The sequence below is a fragment of the Psammomys obesus genome, unplaced genomic scaffold (genome assembly GCF_907164565.1).
Source record: "Psammomys obesus unplaced genomic scaffold, mPsaObe1.curated_primary_1811, whole genome shotgun sequence".
Classification (NCBI taxonomy): domain Eukaryota; kingdom Metazoa; phylum Chordata; class Mammalia; order Rodentia; family Muridae; genus Psammomys; species Psammomys obesus.
The window spans coordinates 12,459-39,792 of record NW_026595784.1 but is presented as its reverse complement, the minus strand read 5'-3'; the positions used below and the strand labels follow the sequence as shown (position 1 = coordinate 39,792).

Below are 27,334 nucleotides of genomic sequence, written 5' to 3'. Positions count from 1 at the left end.
GACGGATGAATGAATGAAGAATAGATGGATGGATGAATGGATGGATGAAGACTGAATGGATGGATGAATGAAGAATGGATGGATGAATGAATGAAGAATGGATGGATGAATGAATGGATGGATGAATGAAGAATGGATGGATGAATGAATGAATAATGGATGGATGGATAGATGAACGTATTGATGGATGGATAGATGGATAGACGGATGAATGAATGAAGAATAGATGGATGGATGAATGGATGAAGACTGGATGGATGAATGGATGGATGGATGAATGGATGGATGGATGGGTGGATGAATGAATGAAGACTGCATCGATGGATGGGTGGATGAATGAATGGATGAGCACCAAGGAGGGAGAGAACTAAAACTTATCACTTGGGAGATGCAGAATGGCAGGTCAGGGCCGGGCTAGGCTGGCAGTGCACAGGCCTGGCACAGTACTCTGGCTCCCATCCTCAGGGCTGCATAAGCCGGGTGTCGGGTTTCAGGCCCGGCAGCCAGCACTGGGGAGGAAGAGCCCACAGATCAGACATTCAAGGTCTTTCTTGCTGCATAGTGAGCTTGAGGCCGCAGCCACGTGAGAGCCTGTGATAAACAAAAGCAAAGCGTTAAGAAGAGGCTGAGGCTGGAGGTGGCTCGGTGGCAGAGTGTGTTTCCAGCATCTGGGAGGCCCTGGGTTCAAGCCCCTCCGGCATCAGGGCCCCAGCGCTGGGATACACAAGATAAAGAAAACCAAACAGAAGCAGCCAGGCAGGGTGGCTCAGGCCTCCAGACTCAGCACGCCGGAGGCAGAGGCAGCTGGGTCTCTGCGAGTTCAAAGTTCCAGGACAGCCAGGGTGCCACAGAGAAACCTCTCAAAAGCCAAAAATAGACAGACAGACAGACAGACAGATAAGGCTTGTCAAGATGGCTCAGCAGGCAAAGGGGCCTGATGACCCGAGTTCGATCCTCTGGACCCACGTGGCAGAAGGAGAGAAACAACACCCACAGGTTGTTCCCTGAGCTCCATACACACCACACCACACGGCACACACACACACACACACACTCACACCACACACACACACACACACACAGGCACCCCCCACACACCCTCTCACCACACACATGCCAAAAGGATAAGTATTTTCTAAGCTAAGAGGAGATACAGGAGTCACAGTCTGGTGTGGGCGGATGCAGCACAGACTCCCAGACAAATGGGGGAGACAGACGCCCTGATAGACAGGTGTGCACAGAGGGAGCTGATAACCGCTTGTAGGAAAGCGGGTTCCTCCTTCCCCAACGCCTACACTGAAAACCGATGGCCATGTGATAGGAGCTGTTTGAGAAAGCCTGAATTAGTGGCTGAGGTGAGTGTGGGACCAGTTTGTCAGCTCCTTCGTCCCTTTCAGGGCGGGTGTGAGCAGAGTGGCCCGGGCGGCAGCCAGTGGGGCAGGAGGATCAGAATTCCATCGCAGGTGGAGGTGACTGGGGAGCCTGACCTGGACGAGCAGCCCGGGTGGGCGCCGGGTTCAGGGAGAGGAACGCCCCACCTCCTCCAGCCTCTCTCCTCCACAGGCACGTGCGCACACACACAGACACACACACACGCACTCATGTCACTCACACCATACCTCCTACCCTCCACCCTCTCTGCACACGTGTATGGACATGCAAGACGTTCTGGGTTTTTTATTTCAATTAATTAGTACTGTTTATGTATTTTATGTGGATGGGTGTTCTCGGGCTGTGTGCGTGCAGAGTCTGAGGAGGCCGGAGGAGGGCGTCCGGCCCCCTGGAACAGGACTTACAGCCATGAGCTACCGTGTGGGTGCTGGGAACCGAACCCTGGTCCTCTGGAATAGGAGCAGCACTCTTGTACAAGGTGACACTTGTGGCCCCTGCTGGCCTGACCTTTGCCCAGGCTGGCCTTGTCTCACGAGCCTCCAAGCCCCAGACTTCCCAAACCTGCACTGCTGGCTGACAGGCCCCCCCACCGTGCTCTGCTCGCCTGGAAAGATCGTGATGTCCAACCACTGTGCTGACTGTGCTGTACGAATTCGTTAGCTTTACTAGGAGCTGGAGAGGTGGCTCAGTGGTTAACAGCACTGGTTATTTCTCCTGAAGACATGGGTTCAATTCCCAGCACCTCACAACCAGGAGTCTGTCATTCCAGTTCTAGGATATCTGACTCCCCCTTCTGATCTCTGTGGGACATGCACTCACATGACACATATATGCAAATGTGGTGATGGTGGTGGTGATGATGGTGGTGACGGTGATGGTGATGGTGATGGTGATGATGGTGGTGATGGTGATGGTGATGGTGATGATGGTGGTGATGGTGATGATGGTGGTGATGGTGATGGTGATGGTGATGGTGATGATGGTGGTGATGGTGATGATGGTGATAATGGTGATGGTGGTAGTGGTGATGGTGGTGGTGATGGTGATGATGATGGTGGTGGTGATGATGGTGATGTGATGGTGATGATGGTGGTGATGATGATGATGATGGTGATGATGGTGTTGATGGTGATGATGGTGTTGATGGTGATGATGGTGGTGACAGTGATGATGGTGATAATGGTGATGGTGGTAGTGGTGATGGTGGTGATGGTGGTGATGATGATGGTGATGTGGTGATGGTGATGGTGGTGGTGATGATGGTGATGTGGTGATGGTGATGATGGTGGTGATGATGGTGATGATGATGGTGGTCATGGTGATGATGATGGTGGTGATGGTGATGGTGGTGATGGTGATGATGGTGGTGATGGTGGTGATGTAGTGATGGTGATGATGGTGATGATGATGGTGATGATGGTGATGATGGTATTGATGGTGATGATGGTGGTGATGGTGATGATGGTGTTGATGGTGATGGTGGTGATGATGATGGTGGTGGTGGTGGTGATGATGGTGATAATGATGCCTAGGGTGGTGGCACATGCCTTTAATCCCAGCACTAGAGAGGCAGAGGAGGTCAGGTCTCGGTGAGTTCATTCCAGCCTTGATCTACAGGCTGAAGTCCAGGCTGGCAGGGCTGCACTCAAAAATAAATAAGTAAATAGGCAAAATGGAAGTATTCCAAATGTGGCGTGCTCTCACTCCCCTGGCTGACAGAGCACCATCACCGGCAGCCCTCAGTGCTGGCTGCGGGGCTGTAGAGTGCATCCGTCCACATCAGGTGACGGCCGGATCTGGAGAGCCCCCAAGGTGCTAAAGGCCTGGGGACTACAGCGGGTGCTGCCGGCTAAAGCAGCAAATTGGGGGCAGAGATGTCTCCATGGGTAAAGGTGCTTCCTGATGACCCGACGACCTGAGCTCAGTGCCTGGACCCACGTGATGGGAGAGAGCTGACTTTTGGAAGCTGACCACGAGTGCGCGCGCGCACACACACACACACACACACACACACACACACACACGCACACACGCATGCACACACACACACGCACCTCTCAGACAAAAGATAAATGCAACAGCTCTGTAGACTTTTCCCTTTGCTGCTATAACCACAATTTCCCACAATTTGCTCATTTTGTTTGCTTTTTTTCTTTTTCATAGAGGGAGTTGAGGAGGTGGCTTTTGGGACAGGATCTCATACAGCCCAGTTGTCCCACTCTCCCTATGTAGCTGAGGTTGGTCTTGAACTCCCATTGTCTCTCCCACCAGAGTGCTGAGGTTGCTGACCTGTGTCACAACCCCTGACCTTGTGACATCTCGATAGGTGTGAATGGAGTTGAAGATTTATCTCAGAATTTTAACAACGTAAATACCCAGGTAACAGGTCACGGGGTTGTAGTAGCAGTTTACTTTTATGCCAAGGAAACATCCAAAGCTACAAGGAACAGCTACCGCCACAACACAGCTGACTGGCCGAGGCACTGCCCTGGGTCTCCACCCACTCACATTCTTTGTCACTCTTAATGGTAATTGCATGTTCATTAACTTGGTGATTCGTGCCAAGGAAAAAGACTCGTGGCTTTGAATTTCCGGCCTGGTACCGTGAGCAATCAGTTAAAGTGGTGGGTGCGGTGGTGCCTTGCATAGGATCCCAGCCCTCAGGGGTGGGGGCGGGAGGAGCAGGAGTTCCTGGGCTGCCGAGTCTCACAACAAAATCAGTGGCGCTGGAGAGAGGGCTCAGCCATTAAGAGCGCGCTGGGCCCTGTGGAAGAGCGACACACGGCCGCTCACAGCTGCCTGTGACCCCAGTCCCTGGGATCTGATGCCTTCTGGCCTCTGTGGGCACCAGGCACCTGTGTGTGCACAGACATACATGCAGGCAGAACACACATAAACATACAAAAGTAGCTATTTTTTAAAGCCAGTGTAAACTACCAGGGGCTGCGGAGGCTGTTCCCTGGTTAGAGCTCGGGCTGCCCTTCTGGAGGACCTGAGTTTGGTTCCTAGCACGCACCTCTGTGCAGCTCACAATCGCCTGTAGTCGCTTCAGCCAATCCTAAACCTTGTTTGGGCATCTTTGGAAACTGTGCGTGACACACACAGAAACACACAAAGAAGAAATAGGGAGATGGCCATAGCAGTGTGCATGCCTTTAACCCCAGCAATGTTACGGCAGAGGCAGGCGTATCTCTGGGGTTTGGGGCCAGCCTGGTCTATGGGGCTAGTTACAGGACAGTCAGGGCTACACAGAGAAACCCTGTCTCAAAAAGAAACCTTAAGGAAGGAAGGAAGGAAGGAAGGAAGGAAGGAAGGAAGGAAGGAAGGAAGGAAGGAAGGAAAGACCAAATACAGTCCATGATAGACAGAGTCAGGCATTTGGGGGAAGGATCCCTGTGTCTGGTGAGAAAGCATTTCCTTGTGAAGGAGGGGACCATTTTTGGATGATCTAGCAAGAGGCCTTCCATCTGCCAGAAGCTGGCTCCGGTGAGGCCAGAAAGCCAGCTTCCACCTTGTTGGACACAAGTCACTTTAGCGCCACCTTCTGGAACCTCGTCACAATTACCATAAACCACGCTTCCTGACCAGCGAAGGAACACACATCTGCACGTACCTTTTCATTTTATTGTTAGTGACAGGGTCTCATGTAGCCCAAAGATCTTAGGACCATCTGAAGGGATGATTGGGGCCAGAGGGGGTCAAAGGTCGTGACCTGTGAGCCAGGCTCTGCCCTGTGTCACTGGGCCCTGAGACCCCCTCCCCCGATACACACACACACACACACACACACACACACACACACACACACACTCCTGAGCTCCTCTGTGCTCACCACGTTAAGGGCAGACAGAGGCCCTTCCCATATTGCCTCCTGCTCTGAGAAGGAAAGCAAACAGTCCCCAGGGACGCAGGCCAGGGTCCGGGGATGCAGGGCGACTCTCTGGGGGCTGTTTCTTTTTGCCCCGCACGGAGGCCTCGGGACAACAACCTGTGAGGGTGTCCTGTGAGGGTGAGGGTGAGGGTGTCCTGTGAGGGTGAGGGTGTCCTGTGAGGGTGAGGGTGTCCTGTCAGGATGAGGGTGAGGGTGAGGGTGTCCTGTGAGGGTGAGGGTGAGGGTGAGGGTGTCCTCTGAGGGTATCCTGGGGGCCACCGGCACAGCTTCTCTGCCTCCGGGCTTCAGCGGCCACATCACGGCCCGCAGGAGGACTCCAGGTGGGAGTCGTCGTAGTTTGGGTCCTGGAGAGACAGCTGACGGCTGTGACAGGGAAGTGTAAGGGAAACAAACACTTCCCTGCCCAGTGGTTTGTTCTGTCACAGCCGTACACAAATAACTCAGATGATGACCCTGTACAAAAAGCTCCCCTGACCCCTACGGGCAGCTTATCGTACTTCTCATACATGGAGGTTAGCGCTCCGATACTCCACCCGCCAAGTGTGCAAGCACCCAAACACGTGTGCGTATTAACTCATTACTCACAGGGACTTCTCCCTGGGAGATGCTTGTTTGCTCAAGGGGTAAGTATGCACGGACTCTGTCATGGTTGTTTGGATTATTTAATTCTCATCCCTGTTACCTGGCCGGTTATTTCTAGTCTGTCCCCTCCCTTCACTCTCTCCCCTTTGCCTTCACGTATTCCTCCCCTTATCTTTCTTCTCTTTTTCTTGTTCTTACTCTTCTCTCTACCTTCCTTTCTTTCTTTTCTTTTTTTCTTCTTTCTTTCTTTTCTTTCTTTCTTTCTTTCTTTCTTTCTTTCTTTCTTTCTTTCTTTCTCTCTCTCTCTCTCTCTCTTCCTTCCCTCCCTCTGTCCTTCCCACCCCTCATCTCCCTCCTCCTCCTGCTTCCTTTCTTCCCCTGATGATTTGGAATTCAACTGTGTAGGCCCGATGGTCCTCAGACTCAGAGATCCTCCTGCCCCTGCCTTCCGAGGAGGGACCACTGGCCATTCCAGCATCTTTTGTTTTGTAGGGCAAAGACACACATCTTGGGCTGGAGGGTCGGCTCAGCGGTTAAGAGCAGTGGCTGCTGTTCCAGAGGTCCTGAGTTCAATTCTCAGCACCCACGTGGTGGCTCACAAACATCTATAGTGCGATCTGCTGCCCTCTTCTGGCGTGCAGGCGTACATGCAGACAGAACACTGTACACATAATAAATAAATCTTTTTTAAAAAGCACTCATCCTTGCAGCAAGGTCCTAGGAAAGCCAAGGCTACACCGGTTACGTATGTATACATCTATATGCATGTGTATATATTATAGGTAATATGTATATAATATGTACCAGGTATATTACATGTGGTATGTATATATATATATATGTAATGTGTATGTCGTAGATGTAATGTGTATGTATGTATATATTGTATGCAATATTTATGTGTGTGTGTGTGTGTGTGTGTCTATTTCACATGTAGTCTGCCTCGCTTCTCTGCGTCCGGGCGGGAACGAACGTCGGGGATTGTGACGGGCCGGGCCGGGCCGCCGCGCCGACCTCACAATCGGAGGGCGGCGCAGCCCGGCCCGGGGTCCCGCAGTGCGGCGGGCGGCATGGGCGCCAAGCACTCGTCCGAGGAGGCGTGGGAGCGCGAGAGCAGGACGGACCTGTGCTGGGAGCAGGTGCAGGAGGGGCTGGCGCACGCGGTCGACTTCAGCTGGGCGCAGATCAAGCAGCTGCACCAGCGCTTCCGGCTGCTGAGCGGCGACCAGCCGGAGCTGCGGCCCGAGGGCTTCGACGGCGTGCCCGACCTGGCGAGCAACCCGCTGCGCGCGCGCATCGTGCACGCCTTCTTCGACAACCGCAACCTGGGCAAGGGCTCGTGCGGCGTGTCCGAGGCCATCACCTTCCAGGACTTCCTGGGCATCATCGCCTACTTCCGGCCGTCGCTCGAGCAGGCGGAGGCGCCGCGCCGCGACAAGATGCGCTTCCTGTTCCACCTGTACGACCAGGACGGCGACGGGCTCATCACGCTGCAGGAGTACCGCCGCGTGCTGGAGGACCTGCTGTCGGCCGCCAACCCGCAGGAGGACCGCGCCAGCGTGCGCGCCATGGCCACGAACGTGGCGGGCGGCGCGCTCAGGGAGGCGGCCCGCGCGTCCGAGCGCCCGCCCGGGGACGGCGAGCCCTACCCGGGCATCGCCTTCGAGGACTTCGTGCGGACCTGGCGCGGCATCGACCTGGAGGTCAAGATGCAGGTCAGCTTCCTGAACCTGGAGGCGCTGTGCAAGTGACCCGCGGGCGCGCCCCAATAAAGCTGTTCAGAGGAGAGCGGCGTGCGCCCGGGAGGCGGCGGGGGCGTCTGGCCGACGGTGAGGCTCCGCCTCGAGGCAACCGCAAAGGCCTTCTGCGTCCGCAGCCGCGCGGATTGCGCTGCGCACAGCGGCTGCGGCCGAGCCTCCAGCGCGGGGAGGATGCAGGGTGTGGGCCGGTGCGGCCGCCGTGGGCGTGCACGCAGGGCCGGCAGCGCGGGCAGGAGGCCAGGCGCCCCGCAGGGAGGAGCGAGGCGGTCAGGGGCCGCGCCCCTCGGCGCGGTGCACACGTCGTGGAGAGGACGGAGAGCAGGAGTGAGCTGGGGAGTGGGAGGAAGCGGAGGGGACCGGCGGCTGTGGCACACTTGTCGCGTGTGTGCAGTGGTACACGCCGAGGCAGATATCCGAGCTGCAGCGCGCAGCCAGGCCCGGTGGCCGCTGGCTGGCGAGGGCAGAGCTGCGCGGTTAGGATCAGCCCTCCGCAGTCTGTCACACCGCGAGGACCAGCCGCAGGCCGGCCCTGGCCGCTGACTGAATCGGCTTCTCCAGGGCTGGGTCTCCCCCACCCCCATGGTTGCCCAAGCCCGAATGCTCAGCCAAGTGAGAAGTGAGAAGCTCTGGGAACAGACACCGTGCGGAGGCTTTTGACGCTTAGTGCTTCTCACCAGAGATTTCTCGCTGCTGGGAAACCTATCCGTGTGGGGAAGAGCTTTTCCGTGCCTCACCGTTTCATGTAAAGATGCAGGCAAGGCTTCTCACACACTGACTCAGATGAGAGCGTCCACGCTGGAGAAGCTAGACATCAGCCAGCAAAGGAGCTACTGCCGGTGCACCCCATCCTCTGTCTTCCCAGAAACAATACAAACAGAAGCATCAAATGGCCCCTTAAGATCTAAATTGTCATGTAAAAAGCTTTAGGAATCTGGGTTTGGTTGAGGTCATTAAGGCGAATCTACTTCCTCCTGTGGTTGTGCGCTTGACCTTCCAAACTACATAGCGTGTGTCGGGGGTGGGAGGTGACTCTTGTTGAGATGACGCCCTCTTCTTCCAGGAAGTCCCGGGCACATTCTTTCTTCTTTCCAGGAAGCCCCGGGCAGGTGCATTACCACAGCTGAGCACACTGTCTCTGTCCTCTGTCCTCTCTAACTCAAAAAAGCGAAACTTTCTTTTTCCTTCTTTACACCTTTTTCTTCCAAGTTCTGGCTGAAGCCTGAGCATGCTTTTCCAAACACCCTGGGGGTTCTCAGAGTTTTTGAGTCCCCCCCCCCCCCATTCCCAAGCTGCCCTTCTACCACCACCACACAGCTGTGGCCAAGCTCTTGCCAGCTTTCTCAGACCCTAACTTGGAAAGCCTGGCTTCCTCTCTCCCTCCTCTCCACTTAACTGCCAAGATTCACATTGTGCCTGCCCCAGTTTTCACTCAAAATATAAAAAAAAATTGTCCTCAGGCCTCCTGAGTCTATTTTTAAATTTTTGATGAGACGGAGGGACACAAAGCAAAGCCATGTTTTTCCTGGTGACACGGGGCACCCTCCAAAAACTCCCAAGTCATGAGTGTGTCAGGCCAGACACAATTGGCAAGATTTAGTACTGCAATGGACATTTGTGTCTTTCTATGACAGAATCCCTGAGTAACAAATTGGCATTTAGTACCTGCCTTGGCAGCAGTTTGCCAGACAATGCTGCTGCCCCTGCTACTCTGGTAAATTTGGGTTTTTTAGTTCTACTAGTATTAACAACATAGACTATGTTTACATATGTGTTCCATAGTAACTGGGATGAGGTTGATCAGAATGAGGGGCACCAAAGCCACTGTTGTCCCAGACCTGAAGGTCCCCAAAGACCACATAAAAGAGCAAAGAGCTCTATTCGGGCTTAAGCTCTCCACGGTCACCAACGCAGTGGATCAGAGAGAAGAGCCCTGAGCAGCTACATGGCAGGGTTTGTACGGGGGTCTGAGCAAGGACCAGGAATTTCCAGCTTAGGATTGGGTGGCATTCAGCGAGGGCGAGCTTGTTACAGAGTGGTTGGCTAACATAACTAACATTGAGTGAGCTGTCTGGGGACCTCGGGAATGTTAGGTCTGTGGGCCCTCATCTCATGGCAGCCAATGAAGGACAGGGAAGAAAGACACTTTTGCTCCTTGCCTGTTTGCTCTGGCTGGAGTGTGAGGCCCAGGGCGAGCCCAACTACAGGGAGACTGATGGAGACTTGCACACCAAATTGATGCAATGGCAAGAGGGTTATTCAGGCCAACGCGGTGTGGCTGCCCCCAAGCCAGCGAGGAACAGCCCGAGACGAAATGCGCAGGGAAGCACGGGATTGGGTGAAGGGGCACTAGGGTGGTTGACTTTTAAAATAACTGGTTAATTTTGGGCTCCAGGTCCAGTTAGTCCAGACATCTGGAGGATAGCTGACCTTTAAGGCACGCCTGGAATGTCCTGCTATGTGCAGATTTGGCTGCTACTGGGGAGGGCGAGCGATTAGCACGTCCTATGGTTTTTCTGGGAGGTGAAGTGATGGGGCTATCTGGTGAGGGAGCTGGGACCATCTGGAGTGGTTGCCAGGCAACGATATCTGGCAACTGCAGGCCTGGTCATTCTGCAACAGGATGAAGACCTTTGGGTCAGTTGCTGGGCAACGATATCTCAAAATTACCTGCCTGGTCACTATTTTACAACAGGGCAGGTCAGTGGGACTTGTGTCCATTTGCCCTCTTCTCGTTTTGTCCGTGTCCTTTTGCTTTCTGGAAAAGTACTGAGAGAACTTAGTTTAGCACGGGGTATAAAACTCACAAAGAAACGTGTAGAGTTAACTTGCTCCTCTTAGGAGTCCATTTCTTCACTGGCCTTAGAGCTGGCTTCCTAGGATTCCAGTGTCTGCTGAAGACCAGCAGAGATCCAGCCTCCGGAACAACTGCCGCATGCTTGGACTTCTCTTTGGTAGACAGCCATCGCTGGACTAGCCTGACCACCGCCAGGCCACTCTAATAAGAGATGGAGAGAAGATGGGCCGCAGGAGGAGGTCTGGGGGCCAGAGGACTGTCGTCAGGGCACCTCCCTAAGCTGGCTCCCCAGAAGAAGGAAATATCTGACCTCTTACAGCCTTTTAGGGTGGCAAGAAGTTTTGCCTCATGTGATTTAGTGTGGCAAAGTGTAATGCTGAAAACCATGGAGGAGCCAGGTTCCAGAAATGGAGAGCAGTGGAGCCAAAGTGTAGTCTGCCCCCTGGGCATGAGTGCATGCAGGCGTGCATAAAAATTTCCTCAGGCCTTTAATCCCTGGGAGGTAGAGGCAGTGGCTCTCTGAGTTCTAGGCCAGCCTGGTCTGCAGAGCGAGTGAGTCCAGGACAGCCAAGGATACACATAGAAACCCTGTCTCAAAAAACAAAACCAAAAAAAAAAAAAATATATTTTTTTACTCAGTTCATCTCAATGGCTCAATATTACTGTTACTTGTTTTTAGTTTACACAGCATTTTTAAATGTGTTTTTACTCGCGTATGCACATTTCTCTGTGTGTGCCACCTGTGCCACAGAGGCCAGGAGAAGGCAGCAGGTCTCCTAGTGCTGGCGGTAAAGGCAGTTATGGGACCCAAATTCCGGGACACAAGAGCTTTTAAGTGCTGAACTTATCCCAGGGCCCAGCATTCCTTTATACTTACTCCCTTCTCTTCACAATACCATGTGTATTGTCAGGGTTCTCTAGAGAAACAATTAATAGAATGACTCAATGTAATTTTACAGGCTGTGGTCAGGCTAGTTCAACAATGGCTGTCTACGAACGGAAAGCCCGAGATAGGAGTTGTTCCGTCTGCAAGGCTGGACCCGTCTGCTGGTCTGTGTACGCCAGAATCCAGAAGTTGGTGCCAGTGAAGGAACGGACTTGCCAATGAGTGCAAGAGCAAGCAGGCAAAGAGCTAAAAAGCTGAACTCGGCTGCCTGCTCTTTGATCCTTCCCCCTGGCAGGTCGGCACTGCCAGGCCACAGAGGAAGAAGGTCCAGGCAGTCCTGATGAGACTTGATAAGCTATGGGCAGACGGCAGGGGGGAAGACTCCCCCTTTCGGTGGACTAGGGGAAGGGGATGGGGAGGAGGAGAGGGAGGGTGGGACCGGGATATGATACAATCAGGATATAAAATGAACAAATTGAAAAAAAAAAAAGTCAAAAAATGTGTAAAATCTATGACTTTCAGAAGAGCTTCCTCCTTCCACGTCCTTTACGTAGGCGGCCAGCGGAAGGTGTGGTCCAGATTAAAGGTGGATCTTCCCACCTCAAAGGTCTGGATTAAAACCTGGTCTAGCCGCAGAAGGTGGTGGCGCTCAGCCTTGAACCCCAGCACTCGGGAGGCGGAGGCAGGCAGAGCTGTGAGTTCCGGGACGGCCAGGAAACACAGAAGAACCGTGGCTCACAAACACCACCAAACAAGCAAGCAAAAAGGAAAGGAGAGAAAGACGGTAACACCCCTCACGGGAGTGCCCGCGGCCTTGGGTTTTCCTAATCCCAGACGCAGCAAACTGACGACCAAGGACAGCATCGCAGCGTGACATAACCGTGTGACTTCTTCCTGGGTGTGAGACGCGCACTCCGACGCGGGCCGCACAGGCTCAGTTCCCCTTTCCCGGCTTCACCAGGGAGTGGAAGGACTGGGAGGTGGGGCCGTGCTGGAGGAAGCGTGTCACCGGGGGTGGACGTGTGTCCGCGTTCGGTGGGATTCCGGCCGCTGGAGGGTTACCACCGACCCGGGGCAGCGTGGGGCCCGCTGGGCAGGCACGGGGCGCCTGCGCGCGGGCTTCTGCCTCCGGGAATTCTGGGAGTTGTAGTTCCGGAGCTCGGCGCTTCCGCGCAGCTCCCCGGCGGAGCCTGGGGTCCCGCGGCTGCGTTCCTAGGACGGAGGTGAGTGGGTCGGGGGAACCCGAGGACCCCACGACCTCTCTCGACCTCCGTTCCGGGTGGGCGAGGGTCTCCCGGATGCTGCGGGACGCGGGAGGCCGATGCGTCCTGGTTTGGGAGAAAGTTTGGCAGTTCTCGGGGTTCGGCCCGGGGAAGCCCTGCACCCGGCAGCGCGTGCGTGCGGGGACTCCTCGGGTCGCGGAAGCCGAGACCACCTTCCCTCCCCCTCCTCACACCCTGCCGGAGGGAGACTCCCTCTGTGCCCTAGTTTCTCCTCGAGCGGAAGGGGCCGTGAGGACACACACGTTTGGTTTTAGACTCAGTAAGATGCGATGTGCACGAGTGTGTTGGAGTGTACGACGGTGTGATATCACACGTCGGTACGCACGGACATGGTGGAATATGTGCGGACGTTGCAGAGGACGTCATGTGCGCGCTGTTTCACTTCTGTGGCGCTGTCCGCCTGTGTGCCGTGCGTGCTCGTTCTCGGGGCCACACAGGCTGCGTTGGTCTCGCTCCTGGCACCTGCTGCTCCTGTGACCCTGTGACCCTGTACACGTGTCGCCGGAGGTTGCGGTGGCCTTCCCTGTAGGTCTTTACGTCGGGTATTTCCTTGAGGCCTCGGTTTGCCGCGCTGGCCGCCCCGGGCCGCCGGCCTCACCCGCGCCCCACAGAGCCGGGATTTCGCGTGTGCCACACGGGACCGTGCGTTTTCAGTTTTGTCTTTCTTTTGATTGTTTAAATTATGGATATGTGCATATATGCCCACCCTCACCCATGCACAGATGACGCACACTCACGCACGCCTGTCGTCGAGAGCAGGTGTCCACGGAGGCCACAGCTGGAGGTACAGCTGGTTGTGAGCCGCCTGGTGCGGGTGCTGGAGCCCTAGCTCGTGTCCTCCGTGTGAGCAGCGTGTGCTAACTGCTGAGCCTTGTCCCCTGCCCCTGTCTAGCCTTTCTTGTTTTGACGTGTGTGTGTGTGTGTGTGTGTGTCTGTGTGTCTGTGTGCGCGCGTGCGCGCGCGCACGCGCGCGCTTGCTTGGTGCCTGAGGAGTTCAGAAGAGGCAGTGGGATAGCCTGGGCTGCCGTTAGGGTGAGTGTTAGCTGCCGCGGGGTGCTGGGCTCCACACCGGGGTCCTCGTCTGCTGAACCAGCCCCGCAGCTCCTGACCTGTTTTGCTAGCCGGTGTTGCCTCAGAGCCGTTGTGACAGTGTCCATCTTCTCGGCTTTTCACTAGGGACATTTCGGAGCCAGAGAAGATGGACTCGCATGCGCCAGTCCTGGCCCGCTGCTCAGTTTTGGAAGTCTTGCTTTTGTTTTCCTTTCAGCACGTTTCCTGCCCTTGAGTAGTGTGAATGTGTGAGTGTATGTGTAGATGGTGTGTGTGTGTGTGTGTGTGTGTGTGTGTGTGTGTGTAGGGGTGGTACGTGTGTGTGAATGCTGTGTGTGTCTATGTGTGTGTGTGTGTGTGTGTGTGTGTGTGTGTGTGTGAGTCTTTTGTAGCCCAGGATGGCCTCAAACTCTCTCTGTGGTCTAAGGTACCTTATGTAGTGAGACCTCGTCTCAAAACAGAACAAAGAGTGAAGTTAGGAAAACGCTTGGCTTTCTTTGCTCTCTGGAAATTGTGCCTGTCACTAGTTTGTGACTCTTGTTTCTTTTTGTTTGTTTATTTTAACTTTCTCTTTCCTTTTAGGTTGCCTGGACCTGTTTTGTGCCCATTATGTCCTTCTCAGAGTGACCAGCAATGGGCTTGCAGGGAGGAGTTCCCCAGGGAGTAAGTGTGATTCGTGGCTCTGTCCAGCTCACAGCTATGGCTCAGGTTAGACCTCAGAGCAGGGCGGAGTGTGTTCCTTGTCTCATTTACACCTGGCGAACTGTGGCCTCCACCAATGCTTGTGATCCTGGATGTGTCCAGGCAGGCGGGCATGGCGCTGGGAGAGCCCAGTGGGAAGGCTGGTGCCCTCTCCCAGGACACACTTCCTCCAGCCACGCCTGGGCAGGAGTGCCCCGGGCCGCACCACCATCTCCTGGGCATCTGTCAACCGAGTCTGCGTGTGTGCGGCCATGACCCACATCTGTCCTCCAAAGCTCGTGTGAGAGCTGCGGTCAGGACCCCACGTGCCTCCAGCCTCCCATTCATGGGTACAGCACCTGTGGTCAGATACCTTGGAGGTGCTATGCATGTGTGCCCATTAGTCCCCATAAAAATCCTGGGGATGACACTCTGTCTGCCCTTTCTGTAGCTGAGGGTGTCCACACTGGTTCAGGAGTTGGGAAAACGTCACACAGCGGCCGAACAGTGCTCTCTGCCCAGGTGTGTGTGAGGAGCTGCACTGCCGAGCTGTTGGTATTGCTATTGTTATTATTTCATGTGTGTGTAGAACCTAAGAGCAGCCAGTGCTCAGGGGGGTCAAAAGGGGCCGTCAGATCCCCTGGACCTGGAGTTTCAGACACTTATGAGCTTGCACGTGGGTGCTGGGAACAGAACCTAAGAGCAGCCAGTGCTTTTAACTGCTGAGCCATCTCTTTAGCCTGAAACGACACGTTCTGTATGATAGAGTCACTAACAGAAAACCACAGATGTGTGTACTCACCCATTTTGAGGGGAGAGAGGGTTTTGAGACAGGGTCTCTCTGTGTAGCCCTGTCTGTCCTGAAACCAGCTCTGTAGACCAGACTGGCCTCAAACTCAGAGATGTGCCTGCCTCTGCCTCCCCCACACCCAGCTTGTGTGTGTTACTAATATGTCATGTAACGAGCTGATACACAGGTCGGCAGGGCATTCAAGATGGAGGCTGCGATACTTCATAGTACATTTTGCCCTTGAGTATTGCGTGCATTTCATAGCTTACTCACCATGGAGACCAAAGTAAGCCCTGACAGAGTCAGAGCCCGAGAAACCATGGGCTTTCAGTGTGGTTTGAAGGTGTGCACTTAAAGGGACTGAAAAGAGAATTCAGGCGTCAGCAATGATTAACCACGTGTGAGCAGGCACGCCAAGTGCTCCGATGGTGGAGACCACGACGAGGCCTGCAGAGGTGGCTCTGCTGCTAAGGGCTCACCACTCTTCCAAGGTCCCAAGTTCAACTCCCAGCACCCTCGTGGCAGCTCACAACCACCTATAACTTAGTAGTTCTGTGGGATCTGATGCCCTGTTCCTGTGCAGATGGACATGCCGACCAAACACCTGTATGTGTAAAGTACACAAATAAGTACTTTTTTTGGAGGGCTGGTTTTGTCATGTGCCGGGCCCCGCCAGCAGAGTCGAACAGTTCTTGAGTCAGGAGTGAGGATTAAAATAAATAAACTAACACACAACACATGGGACCTTTCTGAGAGGCTCTAGTGGAGAGTAGACTCTAGTGGAGAGTGCTTTTAAGCCAGAGTAAGAACAGCTCAGAACAATGGGTTAAATTCACCAGGAGGTGAAACAAGAGGTGTGATCTTGACAAGCTCTCCCACCTGCTGTCACACAAAAAAGGAGATGGACTTGGAAATTCTTCCCTGACTTCAGTGAAGGCCATGGTAAAACCAGTCTTTCTGCTGAGATTTAAATATCAAAGCGGCTGCTAGAACAGCAGCTCCCAACAGTCATAGAATGTTACCCGCTTTGTAGCAATTGAGGGATCAGGTGCGGTGTAGGTAGTCTTTGAGCATTTTTCCTGCAGAATGTAATTTCTTGAACAACCTGTGACATTGATTCCCTCATTGTTAAAACCTTTGTTTTATAGATGGAAGAATTGAGGCATGATGCTTGGAGCCCAGGCAGGGAGGATCAAAATGTTCACGGCCAACCTGGGTTACCCATTAACCTGGGTTAGCCTGGGCTAACTGCTGAAGCCCTGTCCCCAAACCTAAAAACACACAAGAAAGGACAAAGCCAGCTGTGGCGCACCAAGGATCACGGTTCCCAGTGAGCAGTGTGATGTCCGGCCCGCTCTGAGCACACACAGTACCATCCTTACCCGGGTGCCTCCACTCCGTCTGCCCTAGACCTGAACCACAGCCTGAGACCCACTGGAGGCCGCGTGTGAATGAACTGCATGTGCTTGCGGGGGTGTCCCTGACAAGTCCTGAGCTGTGGCTGGAGTCCAGCTCGCTCCTGCCACACCGAGGAGAGGACCACGGTTAGTGCTGTTCACGTAAGGCAGCCAAGTAGGCGGCCACACCGAGAGCCACTCGCTGTCTCCTCATCATTCTGTCTTCCCAGGACTCAGCTGTTCCTAGGAAGACTGCAGGATGGCCAGGGGCAAGGTGAGTGGAGCATTTTTTATTTGTTTCTGTTTTGTTTTGTTGTGAGACAGGGTATCACTGTGTAGCTCTGGAACTCACTATGTAGACCAGGCTGACCTTGAACTCACAGGCACTGGCCTGCCTCCACCTTCCTAGTGCTGGGTTAAAGGAGTGCACTACCACACCTGGCCAGGTTGAGCTTGTTCTAGGTTTCAGAATGTTGTGTGACTTCTCAAGGTTTTAGACATAGTTTCTTTCCCTGAGGAAGAGTGCAGGGGACAGGGGGGTGGAGAACCTGCTCTGCAGAGCTGTAGCAGCAGCTCAGGAGAGACTGGCTGCCTTGCCCTGGGTTCAGTTGCCAGCACCCACCTGTAACCCCAGATGCGGGAGTCTGCTGCCCTCTTCTGGCCGCTGCACCCGCTACATAGACATACAAGCAGACAAAAACTTGTATACATAAAATACATGCTTTTAAAAGCCAGAACCTGTTGCTAGAGGCTTATTGTCTTTTCTTTTAGCATAGATTAATTTTTTATTTCTAAGAAGGGCCTGAGGGTGCTGGAGAGGTGGAGCAGCAGTGTGGCTCTCCTCCTAAAGGTCCCAGCACCCACATGATGGCAGCTATCCAGAGCTGCAGTTCCGGGGATCTGACACGCTCTTCTGCCCGCATGGGCACCAAGTATGCATGTGGTGCCTAACCATACACGAAAGCAGAACACTCGCGTACATAAAATAAAAGTAAATGTAATTACCTTGAAATTAGTGAGCATAGAATGGAAAACTGAGTAACATTGAATAAGCTCACGTTTTTCGTTATTTTCTTTATAAAACATCCAGTTTTCTTTCTTGTTTTTCTCATGGCATAATGTTTTATTTGTAATAATAGTATAGATAAAACTTTTGAATTATATCTCTTCAAATATTATACACCCTAATTCTTTTTTCCAGTGCTGTAAAACAAATCCAGGGCCTTCCTTGTGCTAGGAAGATGTTCTGCAACTGAACCACACCCCAGCCCCTCACTGGGGGATTCTAGGCAGGGACTCTACCACCAAGTCACATCCCAAGTCCAGATTGTTTTTAATATTTTTTTATTTAACAGAGTCTTACTGTGTAGCTAAGTCTGTTCTTAAAGTCTCAATCCTCTTACCGAGCTGGGATTTCAAGCATGTACTGTCATAACTGTCTTTACCCCATGTTTATTTTTTTAAAGATATTTATTTTATGTACATGAGTGCTCTATCTGTATGTACACCTGCATGCCAGAAGAGGGCCCCAGATCACATTATAGATGGTGGTGAGCCACCATGTTGTAGCTGGGAATTGAACTCAGGACCTCTGGAAGAGCAGACAGTGCTCCTGACCACTGAGCCATCTCTCCAGGCCCCCTCCTTTCTTTCTTTCTTTCTTTTTTTTTTAAAGATATACCCTATGTTTTTAATGACATCATGTTCCCACAAACTGACACGCTCTGTGGTGGAAGAGGTACATGTAACAGATGGCCATTCTGTCTCTACTCACAGACAGTTAAATAGTTTAGCAGTTTTGATATGTGAAGGAAAGTTATAGTAATACCTGTATAAATATTCTTTTCCAGAAGAAATTCAAGTTTTGCTGCTGTTCCTCTTTAGAAATACTAAATAAGACATCTTTTAGAATTTTATTTTATTTTATTTGTATGAGTATTCTTTCTGCCTGTGAGCCTGCTCCATATGTGTGCCTGATACCCACAGAGGCCAAAAGAGGGTCTGTTGGATCCTAGAACTGGAGTTACAGTACATTGTGAGCTGCCATTTTTGGTGCTGAGAATTGAACCTAGGTCCTGTGGAAGAGCAGCCAGTGTTCTTCAGCCCTGAGCCACTTCTCTGGCCCCTGAAAGATGTTTTTGTATGTGATGCTTTGTCTGCTCTGTACGGAGAGTGTGTTCAGTGTGTTCTAATTAATCACAGAAGGCAGTCCTTTTCACCTAAGCAAGCTAGGGTTTTCTTTCTCACTGCTGAGTCACTCCCTGCATGTGTTTGCTAACTGATTTATATGTTTTCATTCACTATGTGAGTGTGTTGTGTTGGCAGAATAATGTATTTAAATGTAGAAGTCTAGTCACACAGGTGACTTCCATGTTCCTCAGACCAAGCTTGTCATGCAGTGCTGGGTTTAGCTTATTCGAAAGAGGAGGAGAGATGCTCAGAGAACGGGTGCATCTGCCTGGGGACCAGGTGTCCAGCAGAGTTCAAAGGACTCCGTGGCCATTGCACAGTCAGAGTGAGGGGCAGAAGGTGGATCCTCTGCTAAGAGGACACAAGACCATCCAGGTGACTGCTGGCCCGTCACAGTGGGTGCAAGGTGCTGCAGACAGGCACCCCTTCCCGGTTCACGTGGACCCTCTGGGATGACAGAGGTTCACATGAGGATCCTGAATGACCCGGCAGTGATAGTTTCCAGAAGAAAAAGTTCAAGCAGCCTCGTTGGCTGAGATGGTTCTGAACCATGTTTATTTCACCCCCAGGCATCAGCACACTCTGGGGAGGTCTCTTGGTGTTTATCGGACAGAGGCTAGAGGTGATGGTGAACGCCGTGGTGCCCCAGACAGCCCCCGCAGCCGAGGGCATCGGGCACATAGTGCCAGTGGTGTTTGGGTTGGGGTCCTCAGCTGCACACAGAGCCATGCAAGAACAGGGCTGGGGTACAGCTCGGCGGTGGAGTGCTTGCCCAGTCTGCATGAAGCCCTGGTTTCAGTCTTTTTTTTTTTTTTTTTTCTCAGTACCAAGAGAAAGAAAAAGAAAACATTCTGGAATCAGGCAGGTGGATTTGCCAGGCATGGTGGTTCACACCTGTAATCCCAGCATTTGTGAGGTAGGGGCAGGGGGGAAGATCAGCACAAGTTTATGCCAAGCCTGATCTATAGAGCAAGGTCTTACCAACCAGTGCGACACGGTAAGACCCTGCCTCAAAAAACAATAAAGAGCAGTAGCAAAATGTGGGTGAGTCAGATAGAAACCTGGACCCTGAGGTCTTAGCTCAGGAGTTGCCTTCCACTTGTCCGTCCCAGGTTTCTCAGAGCTGTCCTTGCAAATGACCAAGGTTAAAGTTGAATGTCTGCTGTCACAGGAGATGGTGACATTCAGGGACGTGGCCGTGGTCTTCAGTGAGGAGGAGCTGGGGCTGCTGAATCCTGCGCAGAGGAAGCTGTACCATGACGTGATGCTGGAGAACTTGAGGAACGTGGTGTCACTGGGTGAGAGCAGACACTGGTGCTAAAGCGAATAGTTGTCACGTGACACAGCGCTGACCTCTTCCTGGTTTAATAAATGCAGTGAAAATTAAAGCATGCTAGTATGTTTTCATCTTCCTTAAGTGATTATCTCAATTAGTGCTTGATGGCACGTGCTGAGCCATGCCTACAGACACTTCCTGAAGTAAGCTGAGGCAGTTAGAGAGACAGCTCAGCAGTTACTGCTTTCTTTGCTCTTCTAGGGGACCAGAGTTTGATTCCCAGCACCCACATCAGTTGGCTCACAAATGCCTGTTAACTCCAGCTTCCAGGGGATCTGCCACCCTCTGCTGGTCTCTGTGGGCACCTGCACTCACATACACATTCACACACACACTTACATACAGATACATTGACATGCACACATCAAAAGAAATACTTAAAATATGAAATAAAATAGGGTTGAGGCTGTGGCATGGTCAGCAGGTAATGGCACCTGGTTCACTCCCTGGGGCCTGCCTGTTGGTAGGAGAGAACCAAGGCCCACCATTGTCCCTGTCCACGAGTGGTGTGTAGGAGCATGTACGCATACACTAAGAAGTGTAGTAAGACAAAAGAAATTCCATTGGCAGTCTGTCTGGGACATTGCCAAGACAGCTTGAGAGATGTAGGGCGAGGAGATAATAAAAAGGTGTTTGTCAAAATAATTTATCCTCAAGCCTATGACTGTACATTCTGGGTCTTTTCAAACAAATTCTGTCTTCCTCTGACTTGTGTTAGGAGTTTGGGACAGAGTGGGTTTTGCATCCTGCAGAAGATGCATCAGGATGGCTGTTTTTAGGATGCTGACTGAAGATCTGCTCCTCACAGGGCAGCAGATGGCGGCTCCTGAGAGTTTGCTCCAGCCCAGCAGAGGAGACGAGCTCACGGTGCTGACAGTGGCCGGCTGGAGGAGAGACCCCGCAGGTGGGAAGGGTTTGACATGGCCATCGGCTTCTTAACCTGTGCGTGACTTTGGGGCTGGCGTCAGCCGAGGCTATGCACCCTCTGCTCAATCCGTCCCACTCCTGGCATCAGTCTCTGGGGGCACTAACTCCCTTGAAGTTTAGTTGTTCTCTACATCTGGATGAGTCCTTGTGGACGTGGCACACGTGTAATAGATAAGCACACACGTGTGAGGAGTGTCTTCCTCAGTCACTTCCACCTGTATTTTTTATTTGTATTTATTTGTGTGTGTGCTGAGTACATGCACTACAACCTCACTCACATGTGATGCTTTGTAGAACTCCGTAAGTATGGGAGCCTGCAGCCCCGGCCGTGGCTTCTGGGCGTGTGGGTGAGATGGCAGGCTGCTCGTGCTAAAGGGAAGGGAACCTTTTTCTGGTTCAGTGATGAAGCCTTAGGCTGTGTGACTCCAACAGCAGCCAGCATGGCCTTCCCACGCCCTACCTCTTTCTGAATTCTCTTTGTGCTTTTAGGAGATGAGAATGTGAAGGAAATGGAGTCTCTTCAGAAAGTAGGACTAGGGTACCTGGCACACGAGGAGCTTTTCTGCTCACAGATCTGGCAGCAAGTTACGAGGGAGTTAACGAGGGTGCGAGACCTCACGGTGCACACTGGAGAGAGCAGCTCTCCCTTAAAACAAGGTGATGAGCCTTGGGAAGAAGAGGAGCTCAGCAGACATTCCCGTCAGAATCCAGTTCTTCAGGCTCACCACAGGGAAGGCCATGAAGAAGAGGCACATGAGAAAGATTTCAACTGCTGCCACCATCCTCATGTTATTACAGGAGAGAAGTCCTACAAGTGTGAAGAGGTTCACAGCACCTTCTGTCCATTCTCAAGTCTTCAGCCCCATCAGAGAGTGCAGGACAGATGCAGAGTGAGTAGGTCTGATGGACTGTTGAAGAACTTCAGTCAGAGGCCAGTGTTTCCCTGTCAGCAGAGCAGCCCCACTGGAGAAAACACAGATGGACATGAGGACTCTGGGGATCCTGGGAAAAACGCCTGTGCTCAGACCGTTTTCTTAGTCTGTCCAGGAGAGGAACCCTATAAATGTGACGAGTGTGGAGCAAGCTTCAGACAGACCTCGTGTCTTCAGGTCCATCAGAGAGCCCACACTGGAAAGAAACCTTACAAGTGTGCAGAGTGTGGGAAGGACTTCAGCTGGTTTTCACGACTACATGCCCACCACCGAGTCCACACAGGAGAAAAGCCCTATAAGTGTGAGGAGTGTGGAAAGGGCTTTAGTTCCAGTTCACACCTCAACATTCATTGTAGAGTGCACACAGGAGAAAAGCCCTGTAAGTGTGAGGAGTGTGGAAAGGGCTTTAGTTCCAGTTCACACCTCAACATTCATTGTAGAGTGCACACAGGAGAAAAGCCCTGTAAGTGTGAGGAGTGTGGAAAGGCTTCAGTGTAGGCTCACAACTGCAGGCTCATCAGAGAAGCCACACTGGAGAGAAACCCTACAAATGTGCAGAGTGTGGGAAGGGCTTCTGCCGGGCCTCAAACCTTCTGGATCACCAGAGGGGCCACACCGGAGAGAAGCCGTTTCAGTGTGCTGCCTGTGGGAAGGGCTTCAGCCGGAGTTCCGATTTTAACATTCATTGTAGAGTGCACACAGGAGAAAAGCCCTATAAGTGTGAGGAATGTGGGAAAGGATTCAGCCAGGTCTCACACCTTCTGGCTCATCAGAGAGGCCACACTGGAGAGAAACCCTACAAATGTAACACGTGTGGGAAGAGCTTCCGCCGGAGTTCAGATCTTAATGTTCATTGCAGAATCCATACAGGAGAGAAACCATACAAATGTGAGAAATGTGGGAAAACCTTCAGTCAGTTCTCAAGTCTCCAGGTGCACCAGAGGGTCCACAGTGAGGACAAGCCGTATCAGTGCACAGAGTGTGGGAAGGGCTTCACTGTGGAAGCACACCTCCAGGCCCACCAGCGCTCCCACACTGGAGAAAGGCCCTATCAGTGTGAGGACTGTGGGAAGGGCTTCTGTCGCGCTTCCAATTTCCTGGCTCATCGGGGGGTCCACTCAGGAGAAAAGCCATACCCATGTGACGTGTGTGGAAAGCGCTTCCGGCAGAGGTCCTACCTGCAGGCCCACCAGAGAGTCCACACGGGAGAGAGACCGTACAAGTGCCAGGAGTGTGGGAAGGGCTTCAGCCGGAGCTCCAGTCTCCTGATTGACCAGCGAGTCCACGCTGAGGGTGAGGGGCACAGGGATTGCCCTCCCTCCGAGTGTTCGCACAGGAAACAGTCTCTGTGAGGGTCTTATGCTCATATTTCAGGTGGAAGCCGAAAGGTGCAGTTGTTAGGGTCACCAGGGGAGACAAAGGAGCTGCGGTATGAAAAGCGTCCGTGTCTTAACCGGAGCAGGCTGTGTTGCAATGCTTGGGAGACTACAACGCACAGACCTTGCAAGTGGGCGCCACTGCAGACTTCATGCTGACCCCTGACCTTGAACACGGGGAGACATAACTACAGGGAAGTTGAGTGTGACCTGGAGGTAATTAGAAGTCGTGGGATGCAAGGGACCCGATCTGTTCCATCAGGGCAAAGTTTCTGAAGCTGCTGCTTGCAGCCCCAGGTGGAGCTGCATAACGGAATGTGGGGGTCACGAGACGCCTGAAACACTGCAAGCTTTCTGCACGTGCGGTGCAGCGAAACCCCAACATTCGACAGATATAGTCCACCCGAGGGGCTGTGGCCGCCCTCACCCAGGTGTGTGACTGCCGCAGCCTTTCTCAGAACACAGCGTGAGCACACACACCTCACTGTGCCCACACCCAGGGCCCACCGTCGGTCGGTGTCCCTGTGCTCGGGGCCGAATCGCCGTGCTGCCTGCTGCTCTTACAGGATCGTAATCAATTACTCACACACGTTCCTGCTCCCATTCCCCAGTGCTTAAGTATCGAACTGCTTCAGTTGCAGCTTTGTTGTGTCTCAGTGTGACTCAAACATCGCAGGACTCCTACAGAAAGTGTCGATGCACCACTATGCAAGTTTGCTTTTGTCATTAATAAATTATCACTTCTTAAAAATTTTCAAAATGCACTTTTTCTGATTCACAGTTAATGTTGGGTTCGGGTGCAAGCCAAGAAAACTCACTTCAGAGACAGAAACTTAAAATGAAAGCTTTATTTTTTGAGCTTAGGGAGGTGAGCAGTTGGGGATCTGAGCCGTGTCCCTATAGGGACATTGAACAACATTTTTTTAGGATGGGAACACAAAGCAGGGTCCAGGCATGTTTTGACACAAGGACTGAGCAGGTGAGTTTCCGTTAGTCAGGATAGGAGGAGGGCCTGGGGCCTGGGGACATGAACCTGTTTGCCCTGCCAGCAAGATGGAGAAGCTGTCCTTGTGTCTGGACTCAGACACCTGTCTCCTCACAACAGAAGCTGCTCAGCTCTTGGGGAGTCCCCATCTCCCCCCGGGGCCTAGAACCTTGAATTTCGTTTCTCCCTATGATGAAGTGGAGTCTGAAAACTAACTGGCAGGACTTATAATCATTCCCAACAAAATGTATGCCTGTGCTATGTCCTCCCACAACGAAGCAGCGCCTAGGACATCGTATGCCTACAGGAAACTATTAAGTCAGTTTGTGAAGATTGTATTTCTATTATGTATGAGTGCTCTATTTTGTTTATTTTATGTATATCAGTGTCTAGCTATATGAACACCTGCCTGCCAGAAGAAGGCATCAGACCCCAGTGTAGATGGTTGAGAGCCACCATGTGCTTGCTGGGAATTGAACTCAGGACATCTGGAAGGACAGACAGTGCTCTTAACCACTGAGCCACCTCTCCAGCCCTTAAGTCAGTTTTGAGAAGAGCAGGCATTTGAAATTCTTTTAATCCAATCTGTCTCCGACTAAAGTGTCTATAACACAGTTCCCAGGAGGTGTGAAGTCCTATTCAAGGCATACACGCAGACTAATGTTCCTGACTCCACCGAGCTTGTGTACTGACGTGAAGGTCTAGGCATTGGTGGCTTCTGAAGTCAGGGCTGTGGCCAGCTCCTTTTCTGCACTGTGGTAGATTTGTGCCCCATCACACACGCACAGACCTGAGTTCTGCGGTTACCCACTCAGCTGTGTAACGTTTCTACTCAAGAGGAGGCTGCCCCATGGCCACTTCCCGAAGTCCCACCTTCAGTGCCAACAAGCATCACGGCTTCCGAGCTGCAGATTTGTCACATCCATTTTCGGGGTTTGTGTCCTTGTTTTTTTACACGTGGAGTCTGGCTAGCCCCTCTCAGTTTAGACAGTATCAGACAAAAGTCAACTTTCATGCAAGATGAAAACACTCGGTGAGGTCAGAGTAAATATGAAGTCTTGTCAGCTAAGGAGATATTTTTTGAAAAATTGATATTGACTTTAATCACTTCCCCAAATCGTGCCAAAGATAACAGAAAATGGGTTAGTGGCATATAAACAAAATTACATACTTCCAATAATGACAACACACAATCACAAACACAATACAATGCATTGCAAGCATCACATAGTACAAGCGTCCAGCTACAGGGTACCAACTGTGTGGCACTGTGAAAAGTTAGACAAAGACACAAAAGCTGCCGTTCTTCTCAGGTTATTACCCCTCGTTTGCTTCTGCACTGGAGACTACCAGGCTGGGAGTGTCATGAAACTGCCTATCTCTGCACACCAGCAAAGCATCTGATGGCACAGGCCTACTCCAGAGTATGCAGAATTCCTATACAGCACGGCCACAGCAAGAAAGTTCCATCGGGACACAATGCCATTCAGATTTACATGTGCTTCTCAAAGCATCTGGAGACAAGTCTTCCTAACGAGGAGCCTGGTGTCAAGGGGACTCAGAGCAAGCAGGCTCTGCTAAGCAAGCGGCAAAAACTGCACTGGCCTTCAGAACACAGAGGCACCTCAGAGCACAGTTGACCAAGAATGCTAGCCTCCCTCCTCAAGGCAGCAAACTGAGGTAGAAATGATAGGTGTGTGTGTGTGTGTGTGGGTGTGTGTCAGGTGAGAAAAAGGTAGCTTAAAACTTCCAGACCAGGACACAAACTGTGAGGCAGTCATTCCAAGACGTACCGATCCATAGCAAGCTACAGTAGCGACGGCGATTTCAGTGGAAAACACAGTTAAGGCTGACTTCATTATCACTGTAGACTTGGCAGATGCTCAAGCCTCAGCCTCCTCGCTGAATTCTTCTCCCGTCTCTGCCCTCGACAAGCACTCCGGGTCTGTTGTATTGTCCGACTCTTCCAAAATACTGTCAATGAAACTCTTATGATGTGGCCTGTTGCTTCTAGCTTCTTCCACTCGGTACAATTTAGTTCGTTTTGTCGTTGTTTTTCAAGACAGGGTCTCTGTGTAGCCCTACCTGTCCTCGACTCAGTAGATCAGACTGGCCTCGAACTCAGAGAGCCGCCCGCCTCTGCCTCCCCTAGTGCTGGGATCACAGGTGTGCACCACTGCACCCAGCTGAGCTAAGAATTCTTAAAGGGCAGTTGACTAGAGACTGGGGACGCCCTAAAGGGCCAGGCACACAAGATCAATCACGCTACCCCTCCCCATTTGTTTTAGCTACTAGCTCTGCTGCCCTGGGCGCTCCCTGCAGCCACGCCACTAGTGAATTTTGCCTCTCCACTCTTTTCAGCGTCTTTTTCGGGGTTCTCAGGGGTCGGATGTGATCTTTCTGTTGACCTCTCAGGAGCACAGGACAACTAGGAACCTAACAGCGATTCTTCCTCCTGTAACTCGGTACTGTTCCCGAGTCTTTTATTCCCCGGGACTGTCCCATCTTGTCTTTTCGGAGTTCCTCGCTGGAGTCCCTCCATCTCCGCCCCCAGCTCTGTGAACCTTTGGCTCGCAGCCGCAATGTGGGCTTGCAGGCGGCGGTTTTCAGCTTGTTTCCGTGAATGTGAGAAAACAGCAGGAAGCCAACGCCGGAGGACGGGGCTCCGCCAGCTCCGCGGACCGGCGGCCCACGCCCGGCACCCTCCCATCCCCAGCGCCTCCAGCCTCCGCGCCCTCCGCGCCCCCGCACCCCCCGCGCCTTCCAACCTCACTTCCGTTACCGCGCAGCCAGCGCCGGCTTCTCCACGCGGAATTCTGGGAGCTCGTCAGCCTCAGGTCGGGTGTTAGCCGTCTGCCCCCGGGGTTTGAGTTACTTTAGCCGGGATCTCTAGAACGTCCCCTAGGTGCGTGTGAGACCGAAGTTCTCGCTTCTGGGGCGAGAAGGAAGGAGCGAGCTTTGAAAGGTAAGAGCCGCGGCGTGCGCGGGAGGGAGCGGCCCGGTCCGCCGGCCGTCGGTGCAGGCTGCTCGCGCAGCACGCCCGCCCCTGCCCCTGCAGCCGCAGCTCCTGCCCTGTCCCCC

The 27,334-nt window shown here is 52.6% G+C and overlaps 3 protein-coding genes across 7 annotated transcripts in view; all 3 read left to right on the top strand.

The window, feature by feature from the left end:
• The first annotated feature begins 6,931 nt into the window (after positions 1 to 6,931).
• Positions 6,932 to 7,811, top strand: LOC129685889 (calcineurin B homologous protein 3-like). Its single transcript, XM_055619407.1, has one exon. It carries the CDS (start codon positions 6,937 to 6,939, stop codon positions 7,615 to 7,617), a length of 681 nt encoding a protein of 226 aa, XP_055475382.1. The 5' UTR covers positions 6,932 to 6,936; the 3' UTR covers positions 7,618 to 7,811.
• Positions 7,812 to 11,922: 4,111 nt separating this feature from the next.
• On the top strand, positions 11,923 to 24,032 carry LOC129685888 (zinc finger protein 45-like). Of its 3 annotated transcripts, XM_055619406.1 has the most exons (7): positions 11,923 to 12,529; positions 14,222 to 14,347; positions 16,259 to 16,781; positions 19,869 to 19,995; positions 20,842 to 20,937; positions 21,450 to 22,295; positions 22,379 to 24,032. In XM_055619406.1, the coding sequence occupies exons 3-7, from the start codon at positions 16,767 to 16,769 to the stop codon at positions 23,242 to 23,244; spliced, it is 1,950 nt and encodes a 649-aa protein (XP_055475381.1). In that variant the 5' UTR covers positions 11,923 to 12,529; positions 14,222 to 14,347; positions 16,259 to 16,766; the 3' UTR covers positions 23,245 to 24,032. The 3 variants fall into 3 exon arrangements, with proteins under 3 accessions (XP_055475381.1, XP_055475379.1, XP_055475380.1); XM_055619404.1 differs by having other exon boundaries at positions 11,925 to 12,529; positions 14,222 to 14,302; positions 21,450 to 22,459; XM_055619405.1 differs by lacking the exon at positions 11,923 to 12,529 and adding an exon at positions 12,964 to 13,114 and having other exon boundaries at positions 21,450 to 22,459.
• Positions 24,033 to 25,346: 1,314 nt separating this feature from the next.
• LOC129685887 (zinc finger protein 226-like) overlaps positions 25,347 to 27,334 on the top strand; it is an 8,966-nt gene continuing 6,978 nt past the window's right edge. Inside the window, exon 1 of one of the 3 annotated variants that reach the window (XM_055619400.1) lies at positions 25,347 to 27,218. The gene's annotated coding sequence lies outside the window, so the exon portion shown is untranslated. The remainder of the gene's footprint in view (positions 27,219 to 27,334) is intronic. The other 2 variants (XM_055619401.1, XM_055619403.1) reach the window with 2 other exon arrangements.